Source organism: Carcharodon carcharias, chromosome 9, assembly GCF_017639515.1.
Source record: "Carcharodon carcharias isolate sCarCar2 chromosome 9, sCarCar2.pri, whole genome shotgun sequence".
Lineage (NCBI taxonomy): Eukaryota > Metazoa > Chordata > Chondrichthyes > Lamniformes > Lamnidae > Carcharodon > Carcharodon carcharias.
The window spans coordinates 87,143,524-87,160,683 of record NC_054475.1 but is presented as its reverse complement, the minus strand read 5'-3'; the positions used below and the strand labels follow the sequence as shown (position 1 = coordinate 87,160,683).

Sequence of the window (17,160 nt, the reverse complement as noted above, 5' to 3'; positions counted from 1 at the left end):
CCATTCAATACCTGAGACTGGAATAGAGAGATGAGATAATCACTGATTGATGAGACAGGCTCCAACATAATACCTCACTCACAGTTATTATCCCATGTTATAAATGTATTATGGTGGACCCTCACTGGCTTGTTGGAGAAGGCAGTTCTCTCCTTCCGTGAAGGAACAACCTCTGTGCTTGCCAGCGAGCTCTACTACCTGCTGCTTGTGGGAGGGGCGTGTCCTTAGCTGAGGGGTACAATCTCCGGTCTTCACTCTCTCCTGTTGGTTGTGGAAGATCTTGTCCTGCACAAAGACAGATGGTTTGACTGTGAGCATTATGGATGAAAAAGCACCTCAGAAGTATGCATGCCTGTTCTGTCTGCTGAGTCCTCCCAAGTAGGGGATTAAGACAATGTTTGTGCATGATCTTACATGAGATGGTGAGCTTAAAGTGGCTGGCAGACCTGCAGTGCTGATGTTCCATCTGCTGATAGTGTGTGACATCCCTGTGGACTCTAACCCTTAGGCCTGATGCCCTAATGAGAGTGTGAGTTTGAAGTGAGTAGAAGTTTTATTTGCCCGAGCGGAGTACATCAGATCATTCTTCATTTCCTGCATTGCAGGGTGCTCCTTCTCTGTTGGCCACGGGCGCTGATGTCCCCGGCGACCTCCTCTCAGGCCAGCGTGGTCAGGTGGAAGGACCTCCTGCTCCCATCCTAAGGAAAGAGGACCTTTCCTGGATGACCTGGAGGAAAATTCCCATGGAGGCCTTGCTGAACCGTAGAGATGAGGGTTTTGCACATTTTGATGTCATGGTGAAGCAGAAGTTCATATCACACCTGGCCTGCAGTGAGCGAATGTCTGTGTAGGTGCTGTTTAAATATGGCGCCAGAACCTTCGACCCCATGAAATAAAGGGACGATGGACGAATCCCTGCCCGCCTCACCGTGAGATTCGATGAGCTCCTCGTCAATGCATAATTAATAAGCTGAAAAGTGGAAAATCGGTCAGATAAATCCAACCCGCCACCCAGTGGGAATCATATCAAATTTTCCGTCTGCCAGTGCACACAGATGGGAATATTACCATTGAGCCCATAGTCACCCAGTCTGTACACAGTTACCTCACTGGGGATCAACACAGCATTTGGAGAAAGTATTCTAGTTGCCATGCACTGAGATTGTCTGGAGTGTGGCTTGAGCCCTTCACCCTCTAACTCAGAGACAGGACTGCTACCACTAAGCCAAAGGCTTACTCCTATTTAACTTAATTCATGGTTGGAAAATCATGTATTGCACATGTCTGAATGTCCATTTGTGTTCCGAGTGAGTGAAGCGCCTGCCCAACAACACAGTCTGAAAATTATCCTGATGATTCCAAAGTTCTGTATAGGTGAAGTTAGGGTGGGATGGTGGAGTTGATGTAGGTGTCCCACATTACCTCATTGAATGGCAGTGCAGGTTTGATAGATTGTATGCTGCTTCTATTCCTTATGTTCTTATAATGCTAAAGTTCAGTTACAAAAATAACAGACAATGCCTGGCAATAACGATTAGAGTTAGAGGGAATAATTTGAAACCTCAGGGTGGTTGGATCAAAAATTTTAAAATGGGAATTCTAACTTCTGGTTGTGAGGGAGGCAGACTGGGGAAATTTTAATGCGACTACATGTCTGAGATTTTATCTGTGTTTCAGATTCAATGCTGACTGTCCCAGTTTCCCAGACGTTAAGAAACCCGGCAAATGAAAAGAGGAAAAAACAGCTGGATCAAACTGGTATGTGTATTTCTAGCACTGCTTGTAGGCCAGGAGTGCTTTCTCCTTGAGCCCCAAGCAAACATGCTTCACCTCGCAATTGGACCATCCCCTACAACTCTCTAACTCCTCAACTGATATGTCTTGGTCCCTCATGATATCTAACTCACCTCATCATGTCCATCCCTTCAACAATGAGCTCAATGTCATCTCTCAATGTCCACAACGACCCATGATCTCTCTGCCTCCAATCTCAAACACTACCATCTACCCACAATTTCAGTGGGTTCATTTCTACTCCCCAAATATCCACTTTGACCCATGATAAATTCCCACCTACCTCGTGTCCAACCCCCCCTTTCCCTCCATCCTTCCTCGCCACTCCTCAGCTGCGGCTGTTGCTGAAGGTCTACTCTCTCAACAGCCGAACAGTCATTCTCTTAACTCTCAACCTCGCTGGCTATGTCCATGAAATGAAGTCCAAAACTGTTAATCAGATCCTGACCTTAAACTCGATTGGCCATCTAGGAAACCCATACCTCTGGGCTTCCCAGTGACTAAAGCTCCTCCCCAGCCCCTCTATTTCCCCCTAAATATCGGGGCCAGATGGCCGGTTTGCTGGAATGGATATAGTTACAGTGCCAGACTTTTTATAATGGGGGCTTTTTGACTACCTTCCACTTTTGTTTTCAGTTTTTCAGATGGTCCTGCCGATGTTCTATCTTGGAGTGGTGATAATTCTTTATTTCATTCCTTGTGCAATTTCTTCCCCTTGTATCATTGAAGGAGAAAATCTGGCACCACGACCATCTATGATGGGGCACCGTGGAGCACCCATGGTAGGTTTCTGCTGTTCTACTCCATAAAGGCAGACGGTGAAGGTCAGAACTAGAGCCAATCTTTACACTCTTTTACATTTATTTACAGAGTTATAGATTACAAGTCTACACCTCCTAAAACAACACCCATTGCCTTTGTGTAGGGGCTCAAGTGAATGCCCAGAATCTGAATACAATTAAACATAGTTAATTTATCATTAGCATTTGCCATCTGTTGTTGTACATGTAATAGGATTCCTACTGGCACATGAGAATATAAACACAGCCAGCTTTGGGTAGGTAGCTTAGCTGCCTGTCCAGAAACGTTCATTAAAATCAGACATAGCAGAATCCAGGCAACTTTCTGGCAGATAAGTAATGCAAGGCATTTTCACCTTGACCTATCCAATTTCCACCAGCACGACAGAGATAAAATCCCCTCCATTGTTTTTGTACTATTTGTGTTTGTTAGTCAACAAAACAGAAGTTCTTGCAGACTACCTGACAGCTTTTTAAAGTGATCCTTGATGTGGGAAATCATGCCTTTATTGAGTGTACAGAACAACCTTTACCCTGTTCCTGCCTCCTGCTGTATCTGATCTTGAGTAGTCTTGAGGGAACTTTGCTCTGCACCTAATATGTGCTATATTTGCGAGTATGCTTGATGGGATGGTGCAGAGAGGATTTTATTCTTCATCTAATCCCTGCTGTAGGTGACCTGTGAGTACTTAAGAAGACAGTGTAGGAAGAACTTCGTGTTAGAGTAAGCTTTATTCTTCATCAAACCCATGCTGCATCTGATCTGATAGAAAAGTGTAGAGGTAAACATATCTTCATCTAACCCATGTTGTACTTGATTTGGGAGTGTTTAATGCTGACACTGGTACATTAGATGCTGACTGTTCTATATATTGTTTTAGTTGGCTCCAGAGAACACCTTAATGTCTTTTGAGGAAACTGTGAAATGTGAGGCATCTACTTTTGAAACTGATGTGCAGATCAGGTATGTGGCAAGCAGCATTGTTTTTTAACCAGCAAATGTCTTGGAATTATCATGTACATAGTCCCTGTGCAATCACTCTGACACCCTACTGAGCTCCCCACCCAACCAACCTACCAACATCAAGTTGGAAATCTGAAATATAAGCAAAAAAATCCTGGAAATACTCAGCAGGTCAGACAGCAGAGTTAATGATTGGGGCTTTTTGTGAAGGTGGTAGTCCCGCCCCTTGGCTGAAAAGTCAGGGTTGAGCCCACCTCCATGAGGCAGGACGCTACATCCTAATTTTATGGCCGTCAGGCTGTTAAATAGCTGAGGTCATGGCTTCCAGCCCCATTTCTGAGGTTGTTCCATCTCCAAGAGCTGCTAACCAGAGGTGGTGGCCAGTGCTGGTACTGTAGCAGTTCACCGTGAGAACACCCTGGAGGCCGGATTTAAAAATTAGTCAGGGTGGCTTTGCCAGGCCCAGTCAGTCAGACCCCGGTGAGAGGGGTGGGCTCAGGGATCGAGAGGCCAAGGGAAGGAGGGAACAAACTGCTTCAATAATTGCCGGGTGTGCCTCAATTAGCAATAAAGCGTCTGGCCAAGAGAGAACCTTCTCAAGCCTGCAGCCAACCCTGGCGGCCTTGCCACATTGGCTGCACCTCCTGCTGTGCAGCCACTTCCTTTTTACCTGCCAGAGTACGGACACGCCGGGTGGATTGCATGACCCCAGCAAAACTGCTGCATTTCTTCAATTAGTCCTGTCAAGTGGCTCATTAATTGGGCTGATTTAATTCCTTCACATGTCGGGCAAACAGCTCATTGCCTTCTGGCGCAAATTTGCTGGTACACCCACCTCCAAAGCTTCCTCTGGCTCTCCAGGAAAATTCGCCTTGCAGAATCTAACCAAGTATAAATTGGAGTATGTAATCCAATGTTAAATAATGTACAGAAAGTGAAATAAGGGCCAGAATTTTCCCACCCTGTCCGTAGCGGGTTTCATGGAAGGCGGAAGCAGAGAATCCAGCAGCAGGTAAAAAGTTGCAAATCCGCTGTCGTAAAAGCACATTGCAATTCTCCCGACGGTGTGCTCATGGTGGGTCAGTTATCCTGCCGACCAGTGGCACGAACACCAATTGCAATCATTCGCATGTCATGAATGCTCACCGGCAGCTTGCCACGCCTTCCAATCTCCCATCACGCCAACAGGAAATTACATCGACCTTAAATACATTTGAAAAAGGATGGCATGCACAAGTCAGACCTCAGTTCGCTGGTAACTTCGAGGTGAGTGGAACATATCTGCCATAGCACTGAGCCAGTCTTGTTGTGATGAATGCCACTCTGTTGGGGCTGTAGGATTGGACAGCTCCTTTTTTATTTCACTGTTCTGAGGAACACCACTGTGTTGTGGTACTTAAGCAGGCCTCCACTTTAAGAGATGCAGCACTTCAACCGGGGCCGGACTGTGAGACGAGGGTCAGGTTGACAAACATGATGGGGGCAACAGGGAGGGAAGGCCAAAACAGAAACAGAATTACCTGGAAAAACTCAGCAGGTCTGGCAGCATCGGCAGAGAAGAAGAGTTGACGTTTTGAGTCCTCATGACCCTTCAACGGAACTGAGTGAATATTAGGAGAGGGGTAAAATATAAGCTGGTTTAAGGTGGGGGGGTGGGGGGGGGGGAAGAAGTGGGGGGTTGGTGTGGTTGTAGGGACAAGCAAGCAGTGATAGGAGCAGATAATCAAAAGATGTCACAGACGAAAGGAACAAGGAGGTGTTGAAGGTAGTGATATTATCTAAACGAATGTCCTAATCAAGAATGGATGGTAGGGCACTCAAGGTACAACTCTAGTGGAGGTGGGGTGGAAAGACTAGCAGGGCATACAAGATTTAAAAATAATGGAAATAGGTGGGAAAAGAAAAATCTATATAAATTATTGGAAAAAACAAAAGGAAGGGGGAAGAAATGGAAAGGGGGTGGGGATGGAGGAGGAAGTTCAAGATCTAAAGTTGTTGAATTCAATATTCAGTCCGGAAGGCTGTAAAGTGCCTAGTCGGAAAATGAGGTGCTGTTCCTCCACTTTGCGTTGGGCTTCACTGGAACAATGCAGCAAGCCAAGGACAGACATGTGGGCAAGAGAGCAGGGTGGAGTGTTAAAATGGCAAGCGACAGGGAGGTTTGGGTCTTTCTGGCGGACAGACCGCAGGTGTTCTGCAAAGCGGTCGCCCAGTTTATGTTTGGTCTCTCCAATGTAGAGGAGACCACATTGGGAGCAACAAATGCAGTAGACTAAGTTGGGGGAAATGCAAGAGAAATGCTGCTTCACTTGAAAGGAGTGTTTGGGCCCTTGGACGGTGAGGAGAGAGGAAGTGAAGGGGCAGGTGTTGCATCTTTTGCATGGGCATGGGGAGGTGCCATAGGTAGGGGTTGAGGAGTAGGGGGTGATGGAGGAGCGGACCAGGGTGTCCCAGGAGGGAACGATCCCTACGGAATGCTGCCAAGAGGGATGAAGGGAAGATGTGTTTGGTGGTGGAATCATGCTGGAGTTGGCGGAGGATGATCCTTTGAATGTGGAGGCTGGTGGGGTGATAAGTGAGGACAAGGGGGACCCTATCATGTTTGTGGGAGGGAGTGAGGGTGGATGCGCGGGAGATGGGCTGGACACGGTTGAGGGCCCTGTCAACAACCGTGGGTGGAAAACGGGAAGGCTTTGGAATGCCAGTGAGAGAGAAGGATAAACATTTTAGGGGCAGTGGGGAAGGCAGGCAGTGAGAGGGAAGGGCAAACACGATGGGGGCCTTTGTGTGGTCACCCTTGAACCTCATGTTGCTGCAGAAAGAAAGCAGAATACCACCTTGTGATGAAAGCAACTGAAAGCCAATGGCTTCATTAGCAATGTTAAAAGGCTACTCAGAATTTAGTGTCTACATGTCACAGTTACTGTATCTCAGGAGTAACACATAGGAATGTAGAATTTGGGAATGTAAAATTTGGGAATGTAGGCAATAGTGAAGGAGGCACAGCTGTATCATCTATGGCATTCCATTAATGAAGGCCTGTCACATGTTCACCAGCTGTGACACTCCTAATGGACCAAATGGTATTCACTCATTGACCATGAGTAATCGATTGGTCATTAATATGCCTCATCAGAGATTGGAGCACAGAGCTAGGTTGGATCACTCACCTCAATTAAACTTTAGCATCCCACGCAGGGGTTAAGATGTTACATCTGCAGTGCCATCTTGGTTACCTTGATGTGTGTGCTAGTGCCTCGGGGACAAGGTGGCATCAGTAGGAAACCCTTACAGACTCCAAATGTGTCATCTATGAGCTTTGCTTTCTTGCCCCTTGAATCGGTAACGTCTTCAATGTTTCCCTTCAGAGAGAAGGCAAAATCAGATATGGACCCAGGGCTCAATGCTGCCTTTGTCAGAGTCCTAATGCAATGGAGGCGGTGAAGGAGGGAGAGGCAACTCTACACCCAGCTCCAACAGGAGGGACATGGTTAAGCGGAGCCACAGCATGAACAGAAGGAGAAACCCAGACAAATGGGGGCAACTCACCAGACCTAGGCTTTATCATAGAAGAGTCTCCTATTTACAAATGAGTGAGAGGCAATGCCGAGCTTGTCTGCACTTATCCCGAGCTTTAGTACATCACATATGCCACATTCTTCTTCAAGACCTGATGCCACGTGGAGTTGGAGGGTACCCCTGGCTTTGATGGTGACTGCTGCACTCAATTTCTTGGCCTCTTGTTCTTTCCAAGGACTTCTCAGTCCTCAACATATCGATGCATAAAGGAGGTCACAGATGCCCTTTACAGGAAGGCCCATCATCATTATGTCAGGTTTGCTCTGGATGAAGATAGCCAGGCTGAGAGATTCACCAGCTGCGCCACCCTCTCAGGCTTCCCAAGAGTGCAGGCTGCAATAGGCTGCACCCATGTAGCTATACGGGCTCCATGGCAGCAGCCCCTAATGTTTATAAAATGTAAGGGCTCTCATTCCATCAATGTACAACTAGTGTGTGATCACCAGAAGCATGTTTGTGCATGGTACTTGGGATTTATCATGACTCCTACATCCTGAGTCACTCCAAGATGCCTGAGATTTTTGAGGAACCATTATGTCTGCAGGGATGGCTGCTTGGGGATAAGAGGTATCCACTGAAATGCTGGCTGATGACATCAGTGCATTGCCTTGGAGTCGTTTTGAGGAGAGATACAATACTGTTCACAGCTCCACATGCTCCCTTATAGAATAGACTATAGGGCTTCTGAATTTGGATTTCAGATTCCTGCACCACTCAGGTAGCTCACTACAATATACTCCCAACAAAGTTTCCCGAATCATCGCAGAGTGTTGCAACCTTCTCAATCTGGAAATGCAAAGAGGTGAACCCCTGCCAGAGGATGAATTGGTGGAGGATGAGAGTTCATCGGATAATGAAGATCTGGAGACCCAAGAACCTCAATAGATGCTGAGTGTTAGTATAAGTGTAATCATGCCATGGAGGAAGGAAGACGTGGGAAATGTGCTCATGAAACGTTAATCGCTGACAGGTTCCAGGAAGAGGGAATATGGTCACATCTCTCCCAGCTCTCAATGCCATTCACTTTCAACTCTTGGGGATGTCCACCCACTTGCAGCGAGAACAAGTCCCCGCATTCAAACTTGCCTCGTGACTCACCAGGCCGTGATCTTTGCTTTGGTCCGTTGGACCTTGTGAGTGAGCTCACTCTGGGAACTCAGCCCACTTAGGAACAAGAGCGATGTGATAGAAAATTTGAAGCCTTTTCCACCATCTAATGATGCAAACACTGCTGCGACTGAAATGTGGACATGCGTAGGGATCTCCTCCTCCCGAGCATGTGTTTTCTACTGCCACCACTGAGGAGACAAATGCCACTGATTATCAATGCTGATGAGCTGCCCTCACTCAATGGTGTTCTTTGAGGAAGAAGGGTTAGAAATGCTTACATCACACATTTCCAATAAAGATTTAAACACATCCCCCTGACATCACAAAAGGGGTGCAGATAATAGTTCAACTGAAATTGACATGACAGGAATGTGAATCTCACAGTGGGACACTATTATTGAGTGGGAGGAAGGCTAAACCTCGAAATAAGAGGATTCCAAAGCACAAAATTACAACACCTTCGGTTGACAGGAACATTCACGTAACGATCAAATGTATTAACAAAAGTGCAATTTATTTCCATGTCTAGCACAACCGTGACCCAAAAGTGACATCAGTTTTTCTTAACTTTCCTAATTCTACCGCTATGCCTGGGTGCAGCCCCGACATCTGCAGCAGAGGTGGAGGCAGCCTGCTGACTGCATAATTCCTGATGTCTGTGATGACCTGGTGTCCCGTGGCCTGGGGGGCCCCAGATTGATAAGGGTCACCTGCTCGGGCAGAAGTGCCCTCGGCAGCCTGAGAAGCTGAAGTGGATGGGGTCACTTGCAGAGGGGGCTGTGAGCGGCTGCACACCCTTGGAGTATCCTGAGAGGAGGCCCCCTTGGTGTCCGGCTGATGCTCATCCTCCCTGTGGGTACCCAAGGGCCCTGCCCTGGCTCCTGCAGGGGATGGTGGATCTGGAGAGGGGTCAAGGTGCCTTGTCCCCACGTTGCCTACATCCTGATGGTGCCCACCAGGATGTGAGGGCACAGGGTCAAGTGCAAATCTGGCAAAAACCTGCTGGACCAAGGTCTCCAAAGTGATTGCCAACCTTCTCATGATGACCTCGAGGCGCTTGCATGTCGGAGCCACGACAAAGAACACAGACTGACTCCATCATTCACTCAAGTCTGCTGACTGACTGCTGAATCTCTGCCTCATGGCGTTACATCTCCAGCATAGGTTTGGCAGCCACTTCCAGAGACAACATCTGACTTTGACCGAACGAGTGACTGGCCTCCAGCAGTCCTCCAAGTGCCAGAGATCTGGGCTGTCCCTGCTTCCAGCTGCTGCAGGGATGTGTCAGTGAGGTGTTCCCCAGAAAGTGAGCCCGAGCTTAATCTGCATCTGTGCCCCATCGACGTGTCTCTGAGCTGGTGGAGGGCGCGTGTGAGCACCATGACGGTTCTTCCAGAGCTTCCTCCTCTGATGAAATTGCACTGGTGGTGCTGGACTGGCTTCAGGGACCTCAATTTGCTGGTGCCTGGAAAATAGAGTTTCAGCCAATGAGCATGAGCTAGATAAGACTGCATGTGACTCACTGTGAATGTCAGGATTTGATGAAGTAATACAGCTGTGACCCATACCACGTTGTTGGGAGAGGCCGATCTCCCCCTCCCCACAGGAGATTCCTGTCCGACCCCGCTCCGAGGGCAATGATGTCGGATGTCCCTCCCCCATTCTGCACTTTCTCACATCTGTTATGCACTAGCTTGGTCTGTATGAAGAAAGAAAGGCATGTGATGAGAAGGGATGGAGCAAAGGTTGGGTGAGATGCATGACCCCTGTGCGTGGTGAGCCCTTCCCAGAAAGGCCAGAGGATGGAGTGTGAGCAACATAACAGATGGGATGGCGGTGATATAAAAGTCTCGATGAGAGAACAAGTGCTGATATGTGTCCCTCACTAATGGTTGCATGAGACCCCTGAAGAGAGTAGCCATTTGAGTGCATGGTGACATGATGACAGTTTGAATTGGAGAATGTTGAAGGATGATTTACCCTGGCAGAATGAGTGAGATCATTCATCCACTTCCTGCACTTAGTGGCATTTCATGCCCGGTTGCCAGCCACGTTGACCTGCTCTGAAAAGGCCTTCCAGGCCAGAGAGGTGTGGTTGCTGTGCTTCCTGCAGCCATCCCTGGGATAGAACACATACCTGTGCACCTGCACCCCTCTGATCAAGGCCTGGAGAGCCTGGAGCATGAAGCGGTACTGCCTTGTTCTTCAGGCACTCGGTCTTCCTCTTCTTACTTCCAGACATCTGTGGTGGGCTGGGGAGCATGAGATTATGTGTTGGACTGACCTTCAAAAATGCTGCCCGGACCTGCAAACCCACCCAGCTGACTGCGGCCGCATAAATTAACTCCTGACCCGCCAGGTGATTCGGACCAATACATGCCTTTGCATTGGGCGTGAGTTCCTGCCATTCTAGTCGGCAGGGTGGGCAATATCGAAAACATCTGCCACCGCACTTTACTCTGATTTATGAAAAATTCCGCCCAAAGAGAGGGAAGAAAAATGGGAATTGAGAGAGATTTGCAAAAAGACCAATTTTTTTTAAAAAGTCAATTTTTTTTAAACTCCAAAAATAATTAAACTCTTGTAAAATTAAATTTTCAGGCCAGAGAGGTTTTTGGCAGGAATTAAGCCTGATCACTCATTAAAAATTCACATGCATGCATCCCTGACTTTCTGGCATGTTTAGTGGGTATATAGTTGTTAAGTACCAGCACTTCACACCCTTCATATATTTTAATGCTGAATCTATCAGTGGGGGTTCTGGTGGAGTGAAGCTTATGGAGGAGGAGCGCAAATTGGACATTTCTGTGTTTAACTGCTCATATGCAGACACCAGAACTTGCTGCCCTATTTCCTCCTACTTCTAGTGAATGCTGATAGCCTCACTGTTATTCTTACTGTAAACTTCAGATCATTATGTCAGGGTACAACTCTGAGATGCTTCTGGGAGCTTTCTTGGACTAGGCTAGCAATTCAGACTAACAGACTTCGATCTACTCAAACTTCCCCCTGCTGAAAACAGTAACGGGTTCTGTTCTGGGCCTGGAAAATGTTTCTGCAGCTTAGAAAAGAAGTCATTGAAATCACGTCTGGTAGGAAGATTTGAAATTTTTTGCTTTTACATTCTTTGGCCTCTTTCAAGCATTAGGTGCCATCTTTTGATGCCATTGGGTGCAGGTAAAATTTCAACCTGCACCCAATGGCATCACCATGACCTGCATCACCACCATACTGTCCAGTCCATTTGAGGCAGGGTCACCAGTCACCAGGGCAGACGAATGCCCATCTCATCACAAGACGTTGCTATTGTGAAATGAGTTGACTGAGTTGCATTTTTGTGAATGTTTTAGTATACATGCATGTCTTATTTCTCTCACACCTTTACACACAGGTGTCAGCTAAGTGTGGTGAAGAATTTTATTCAGCAGCAATGTTAATTCCATCAAGGCCAGCTTTCTTCTGACATGGAACCAATATTTTAAAAAGATCTACTATTGCCCTCTACTTGATTTTACATACGAACATAAGAAATAGGAGCAGAAGTAGGCTATTCGGCTTCTTGAGCCTGCTCTGCCATTCAATAAGATCATGGCAGATCTGTTTGTGTTTTGGATTTTACATTCCTATCTACCCCAATAACCTTTGATTCCCCTGCCTACCAAGAATCTATCTACTTCCACCTTAAAAATATTCAATGACCCTGCCTCCACTGCTTTCTCAGGCAGAATACCTGAGTTGCACAACTTTGAGTGAAAAAATTTCTCCTCATCTCAGTCCTAAAAGGGCAACCCCTAATTTTAAAACAGTGCCCCTTGTTCTGGACTCACCCACAAGAAGAAACACTCTTTCCACGTCCACCTTGTCAATACCTTTCAGGATCTTATATACTGAACCAAGTCACCCCTCAACCTTCTAAACACCAGTGGAAACAAACAGTCTGTATAACCTTTCCTCGTAAGACAACCTGCTCATTCCAGGTATCAATCTAGTAAACCTCCTCTGAACCGCCTCCAATGCATTCACATCCTTCCTTAAGGAAAGACTAAAACTACACACAGTATTCAAGGTGCAGTCTCACCAATGGCCTGTATAACTGAAGCATAACATCCTGACTTTTATGTTCAACCTCTCTCATTACAAAGGATAACATTCCATTAGCCTTCCTAATTATTTGCTGTACAAACATGCTAACTTTTGTGATGCATGTCCTAGAACACCTAGATCTCTCTGCATCTCTGAATTCTGCAGTCGTTCTCCATTTAAGTAATACTCTGCCTTTTTTATTCTTCATGCCAAAGTGAACAACTTCACATTTTCCTACATTATACTCCATCTGCCAAACTTTTGCCCACTCAACCTGTCTATGTCCGTCTGCAACCTCTTTATGTCCTCATTCATGACATACTTTCTTACCTATCTTTGTGTCATCTACAAATTTAGCTACCATATCTTCATTCCCCTCATCTAAGTCACAGATATAAATTGTAAAAAATTGAGGTCCAGCACAGACCCCCGCAAGACTCCACTCGTCACATCCAGCCAATCAGAAAATGCCCCATCTCTGTTTTCTGGCAGCCAGCCAAGCTTCTATCCATGCTAATATGTTACCTCCCTCCCCCACCACACCATGAGCTTTTATTTTCCACAATAACCTTTGATGTGGCACCTTATCAAATGCTTTCTGCAAATCCAAGGCCAGCACATCTACAGGCTCCCCTTTGTCGACACACGTTACTCCTTCAAACAACTCCAATAAATTGGTTAAACATGATTTCTCTCTCACAAAACCATGCTGACCTTGTGTTTCTCTAAGTGCCCAGCTATAACCTCCTTAATGATCAATTCTAACACCTTCCCCACTACACACGTCAAGCTAACTGGCCTATAGTTTCCTGTTTTCTGCCTCCCTCCCCTCTTGAATGGAGGGGTAATACTTTCTACTTTCCAGTCTGATGGAACTTTCTAGAATCCAGCAAATTTTGGAAAATTAACATCAATGCATCTACTACCTCTCTCAGCCATCTCTTTTAAGATCCTTGGATGAGGTCCATCAGGACCCAGAGACTTGTCTGCCTGCAGCTCCATCAGTGTTCAGTACCACTTTCCTAGTGATTGTAATTTCACCAAGTTCGTCTCTCCCCTCCACCTTTACAGCTATTACTGGAATTTTTGTATCTTCTATAGTGAAGACAGAAGCAAAATATTTGTTCATTTCATCTGCCATTTCATTATTATCTACTATTAACGCTCCATTGTCACTCCCTAGAGGACCAACACTCGCTTAATTGACTCTTTTCCTGTAAAAACTCTTGCTATCTGTTTTTACATTTCTAGCTTGCTTCCTCATCCTCTAATTTATTTTTCCTGCTTAACCTTTTAGTCATTCTGTGCTGTTCTTTATATTCTGACCAATCATCTGACCTGCTACTCATCTTTTCACATTTATATACTTTTTCCTTAAGTTTGATGCTTTTCTTAATTTATTTAGTTAACCATGGATGATGGGTCCTCTCCTTACAATTTTTCTTTCTTGTAGGAATTCTGAAATATCCGCTTAAATGTCTGCCACTGATTTTCTATTGCTATATCCTTTATCCTAGTATCCCAGTTCATTTCAGCTAGCTCAGCTTTCATGCCCACGTAGTTGCCCTTTATTTAAGTTTAAAAATACTAGTCTTAGAACCATTCCTCCCTTTCAAACTGGATGAAATTCAGTCATAATGCAGTTGCTGCTACCTAGGGGTGCTTTCACTTGAAGGTCATTAATTAATCCTGTTGCATTACACAAAACCAGATCTAGTATAACCTGCTCTCTGGTTGGTTCCAGAATGTGCTACTCTAAATTATCTCAAAAGCATTCTATGAACTCATCATCCAGGCTATCACTGCAGTCTGATTTTTCCAGTTTATATGTAGATTAAAATCACCCATAATTATTACCATCCCCTTATCATACATACCCAATATTCTTTCTTGTGTACTTTGTCCTACATTGTGTTAGGAGGCCTGTAGACCACCCCCACTGGTGACTTCTTTCCCTTAATATTCCTCATCTCCACTCAAACCGATTCTACATCCTGATCTCCCGAACTAAGATCATCTCTAGCTATTGCACCAATGCCAGCCTTGTCAACAGTGCTACCCTTCCACCTTTACCTGGCTTCCTATTCTTCTTGAATGTCATATACGCCTCAAAATTCAGGACACAATCCTTGTCATCCTGCAACCATGTCTCAGTAATCATTATCGGATCATATCTATTTAATTCAATGTGTGCTATCAATACATTTAATTCATTATGAATGCTAAGCGCATTCAGATACAGAGCCTTTAGTTTTGTCTTTTTGTTATCTCTGTAACATCTAGTCTTAACTATTGGTGTATTCTTAGGTTTTATCTCTCTGTCCCTTCCTGCTATTCTATGACCTTCATTTCCCATATTACTATTATGGTTTCCTGCCTTGAATCTACCCTAGATTTGCTACATCTTGCTACTACCCTCATTTTGCAATTCGCAGGAACGCTCGTCCCAGAATGGTTCAGGTGTAAACCAACCCAATGGTACAGCCCTCACTTTCCCCAATACTGGTGCCAGTGCTTCATGAGCAGAACCCACTTCTCCCACCCCAGTCTTCGAGCCAAGAGTCATTTCTCTAATTTTATTTGCCCTTGCCAATTTGCATGTGGCTCAGGCAATAATATCTAGATTATTACTTTTGAGGTTCTGCTTCTTAATTTGGTACCTTCTCATACTCACTATGCAGAACCTCTTTCCTTGTCCTGCCCATATCATTGATACCCACATAGACCATGACAACAGGATCCTCCCCCTCGCGTTGCAAGTTCCTCCCCAGCCCTGAGCGAATGTCCCAAACCCTGGCCCCCAGGGAGGCAACACAACCTTCTGGACTCTCACCCTTTGCTGCAAAGAACAGTGTCAATCCCCCTCACTCTTCTATCCCCTACTACCATTACATTCCTGGTTGCTTCTCCCGCTTGACCCTGTGCCATGGTGCCATGACATGGCTGCTTATCCACCTTGCAGGTCTCACTTTTGTCCACACAGGTTGTGAGCACCTCAAACCTGTTTGACAATTTCAAAGTCTGAGGCTCCTCCATTACTGTCTGCTCGGTCCCTTTACCTGCCTCACTTATGATCACATCTTCCTGTCCTTCACTGTTGACCAAAACAGATTACCTTATTCTAAAAGGCATGACCATCTTCTGGAACCACATATCAGGTATGTTGCACAGTGTCTGCAGTTCAGCATCCAGGTCAGTAATCCTAATCTGGAATTCCTCTAGCTACTTGATCCTTCTGTACACGTGTTTGGCATATTGTCTTGCCGTCCAAAAAACCTGCATTCCACAGCTGCAACACAACACCTGCCCTGCTATTGTTACTTGTGTTACTTAGTTAATTTAATTACTCATTTAATTAACTTAGAATAATTCCTATGTATACCAAACTTCTTTCTCCTGTGCACTGAATTCCCACATGAACCTAATTCATGACTCACTTGGTCTCAGTCTCACTCCAGTGTAATTCATAGTTGCCTGTCTCCTCACATATCCCTTACTGATTGTGTGGTTTGAAAAGGCCATCTCTTTTATAGACCTCTGAGTTACTAGCTAGTTTAGCTTCCTGCTACAGTAATTAACACCACTTGAACCAAATCTTTTCAGGTGATTACCTGCCACTCCAGGCAGTTCTTTACTTAACAAGCTAGCCCAGCTTATTTGAAGGTTAGTATTGTGTTAAACTATTGTTAAACCTGAAAAGGACTTACCAGAATTTACCACATGAACCTAGTGCACTGCTCAATCAGTCCCTGTCTCACTCTGCTGTAGTCGCCTGAATCCTCATTACTTATTTTGAGTTTATGCTAACCTATATTTGCTGTTTCAACCACCAAGTATGTTACATATACCTCAAGGGGATTATCGTATTAATTAAACATAGTGACATTTGTCTATAGAATACCAATGAACAACAACATGCCGGTCTGATAATTTGCTAAAAAATACTAAAAACTAGAATGACAAGACCTACATTTTGTTTTTCATAGTTCTGATGGAGTCCCATTTCTAATGCACGACTCTACATTTGAAAGGACAACAGACATAGCAGCAGTTTTTCCTAAGCGAGCCAGAAATAAAGCCTCAAGTTTTACATGGGCAGAGATTCAGAAGCTCAATGCTGGAAAATGGTTTCTGAAGGTGAAGGAAGATATGACAGCTTTTCATGTTCATTTTTCTCTTTAATATCAAACCACTGTCTAAGATGTGTGAAAAGTTATGACACACGTGTGAAATAGAAATCAATGAGTTCACAGGATGCAGATAATAGAATAAGTAAGTTTCAGGGACTTTATGCAGCATCTGGGCTAGGCATTAACCTTTCACCTTTAGGTCCCTGTTTTTGAATCCAGCTGAGAATGAGAAGTTTAAAGGCTTGAATTTTCACTAAGTTGGAATGACTCAAGAACCCTTAATAATGGTGAGCAGGTACCGATTCTGGGATTCCTGACCCCATTCCTGGACTGTCTGATTTGTGAGAATGCTTTTAAAGGTTGCAGGCTGGTTCCTGTCAAAGGCCCATATCCAGCACTCCCAACCTGGCCAGCTTCAATGCAGAGATAGTCATGTCCTACTCCTCCACAATTTTCATGCAATTGGACCAGGTTTTTAAAGATTCCTGGTTCACAGCCCCTCAGAAGAAGTCTAGTTTGCATGACAAGACCTTTTAAATGGTAAGTTCAAAAGATCCTCCTCATGGCCCCCCATTCCAAGCCCCGCCTATCCACCCACTCCTTATGCCCCCTTATATCTTCTATACCAAGCTCTGCCCTTCCACCCACCTGCATGGCCCCTCATGCTCCCCATTCCAAGCTTGGCCCTTCCATCCACCCA

At 45.4% G+C, this 17,160-nt stretch overlaps 1 protein-coding gene across 1 annotated transcript in view; it reads left to right on the top strand.

Annotated features, from left to right (window-relative positions):
- gdpd2 (glycerophosphodiester phosphodiesterase domain containing 2) overlaps positions 1–17,160 on the top strand; it is a 128,706-nt gene that overhangs the window by 48,529 nt on the left and 63,017 nt on the right. Inside the window, exons 8-11 of the mRNA XM_041195763.1 lie at positions 1,678–1,758; positions 2,431–2,576; positions 3,476–3,558; positions 16,317–16,467. Of these exons, the coding sequence (XP_041051697.1) occupies positions 1,678–1,758; positions 2,431–2,576; positions 3,476–3,558; positions 16,317–16,467 (461 nt within the window). The remainder of the gene's footprint in view (positions 1–1,677; positions 1,759–2,430; positions 2,577–3,475; positions 3,559–16,316; positions 16,468–17,160) is intronic.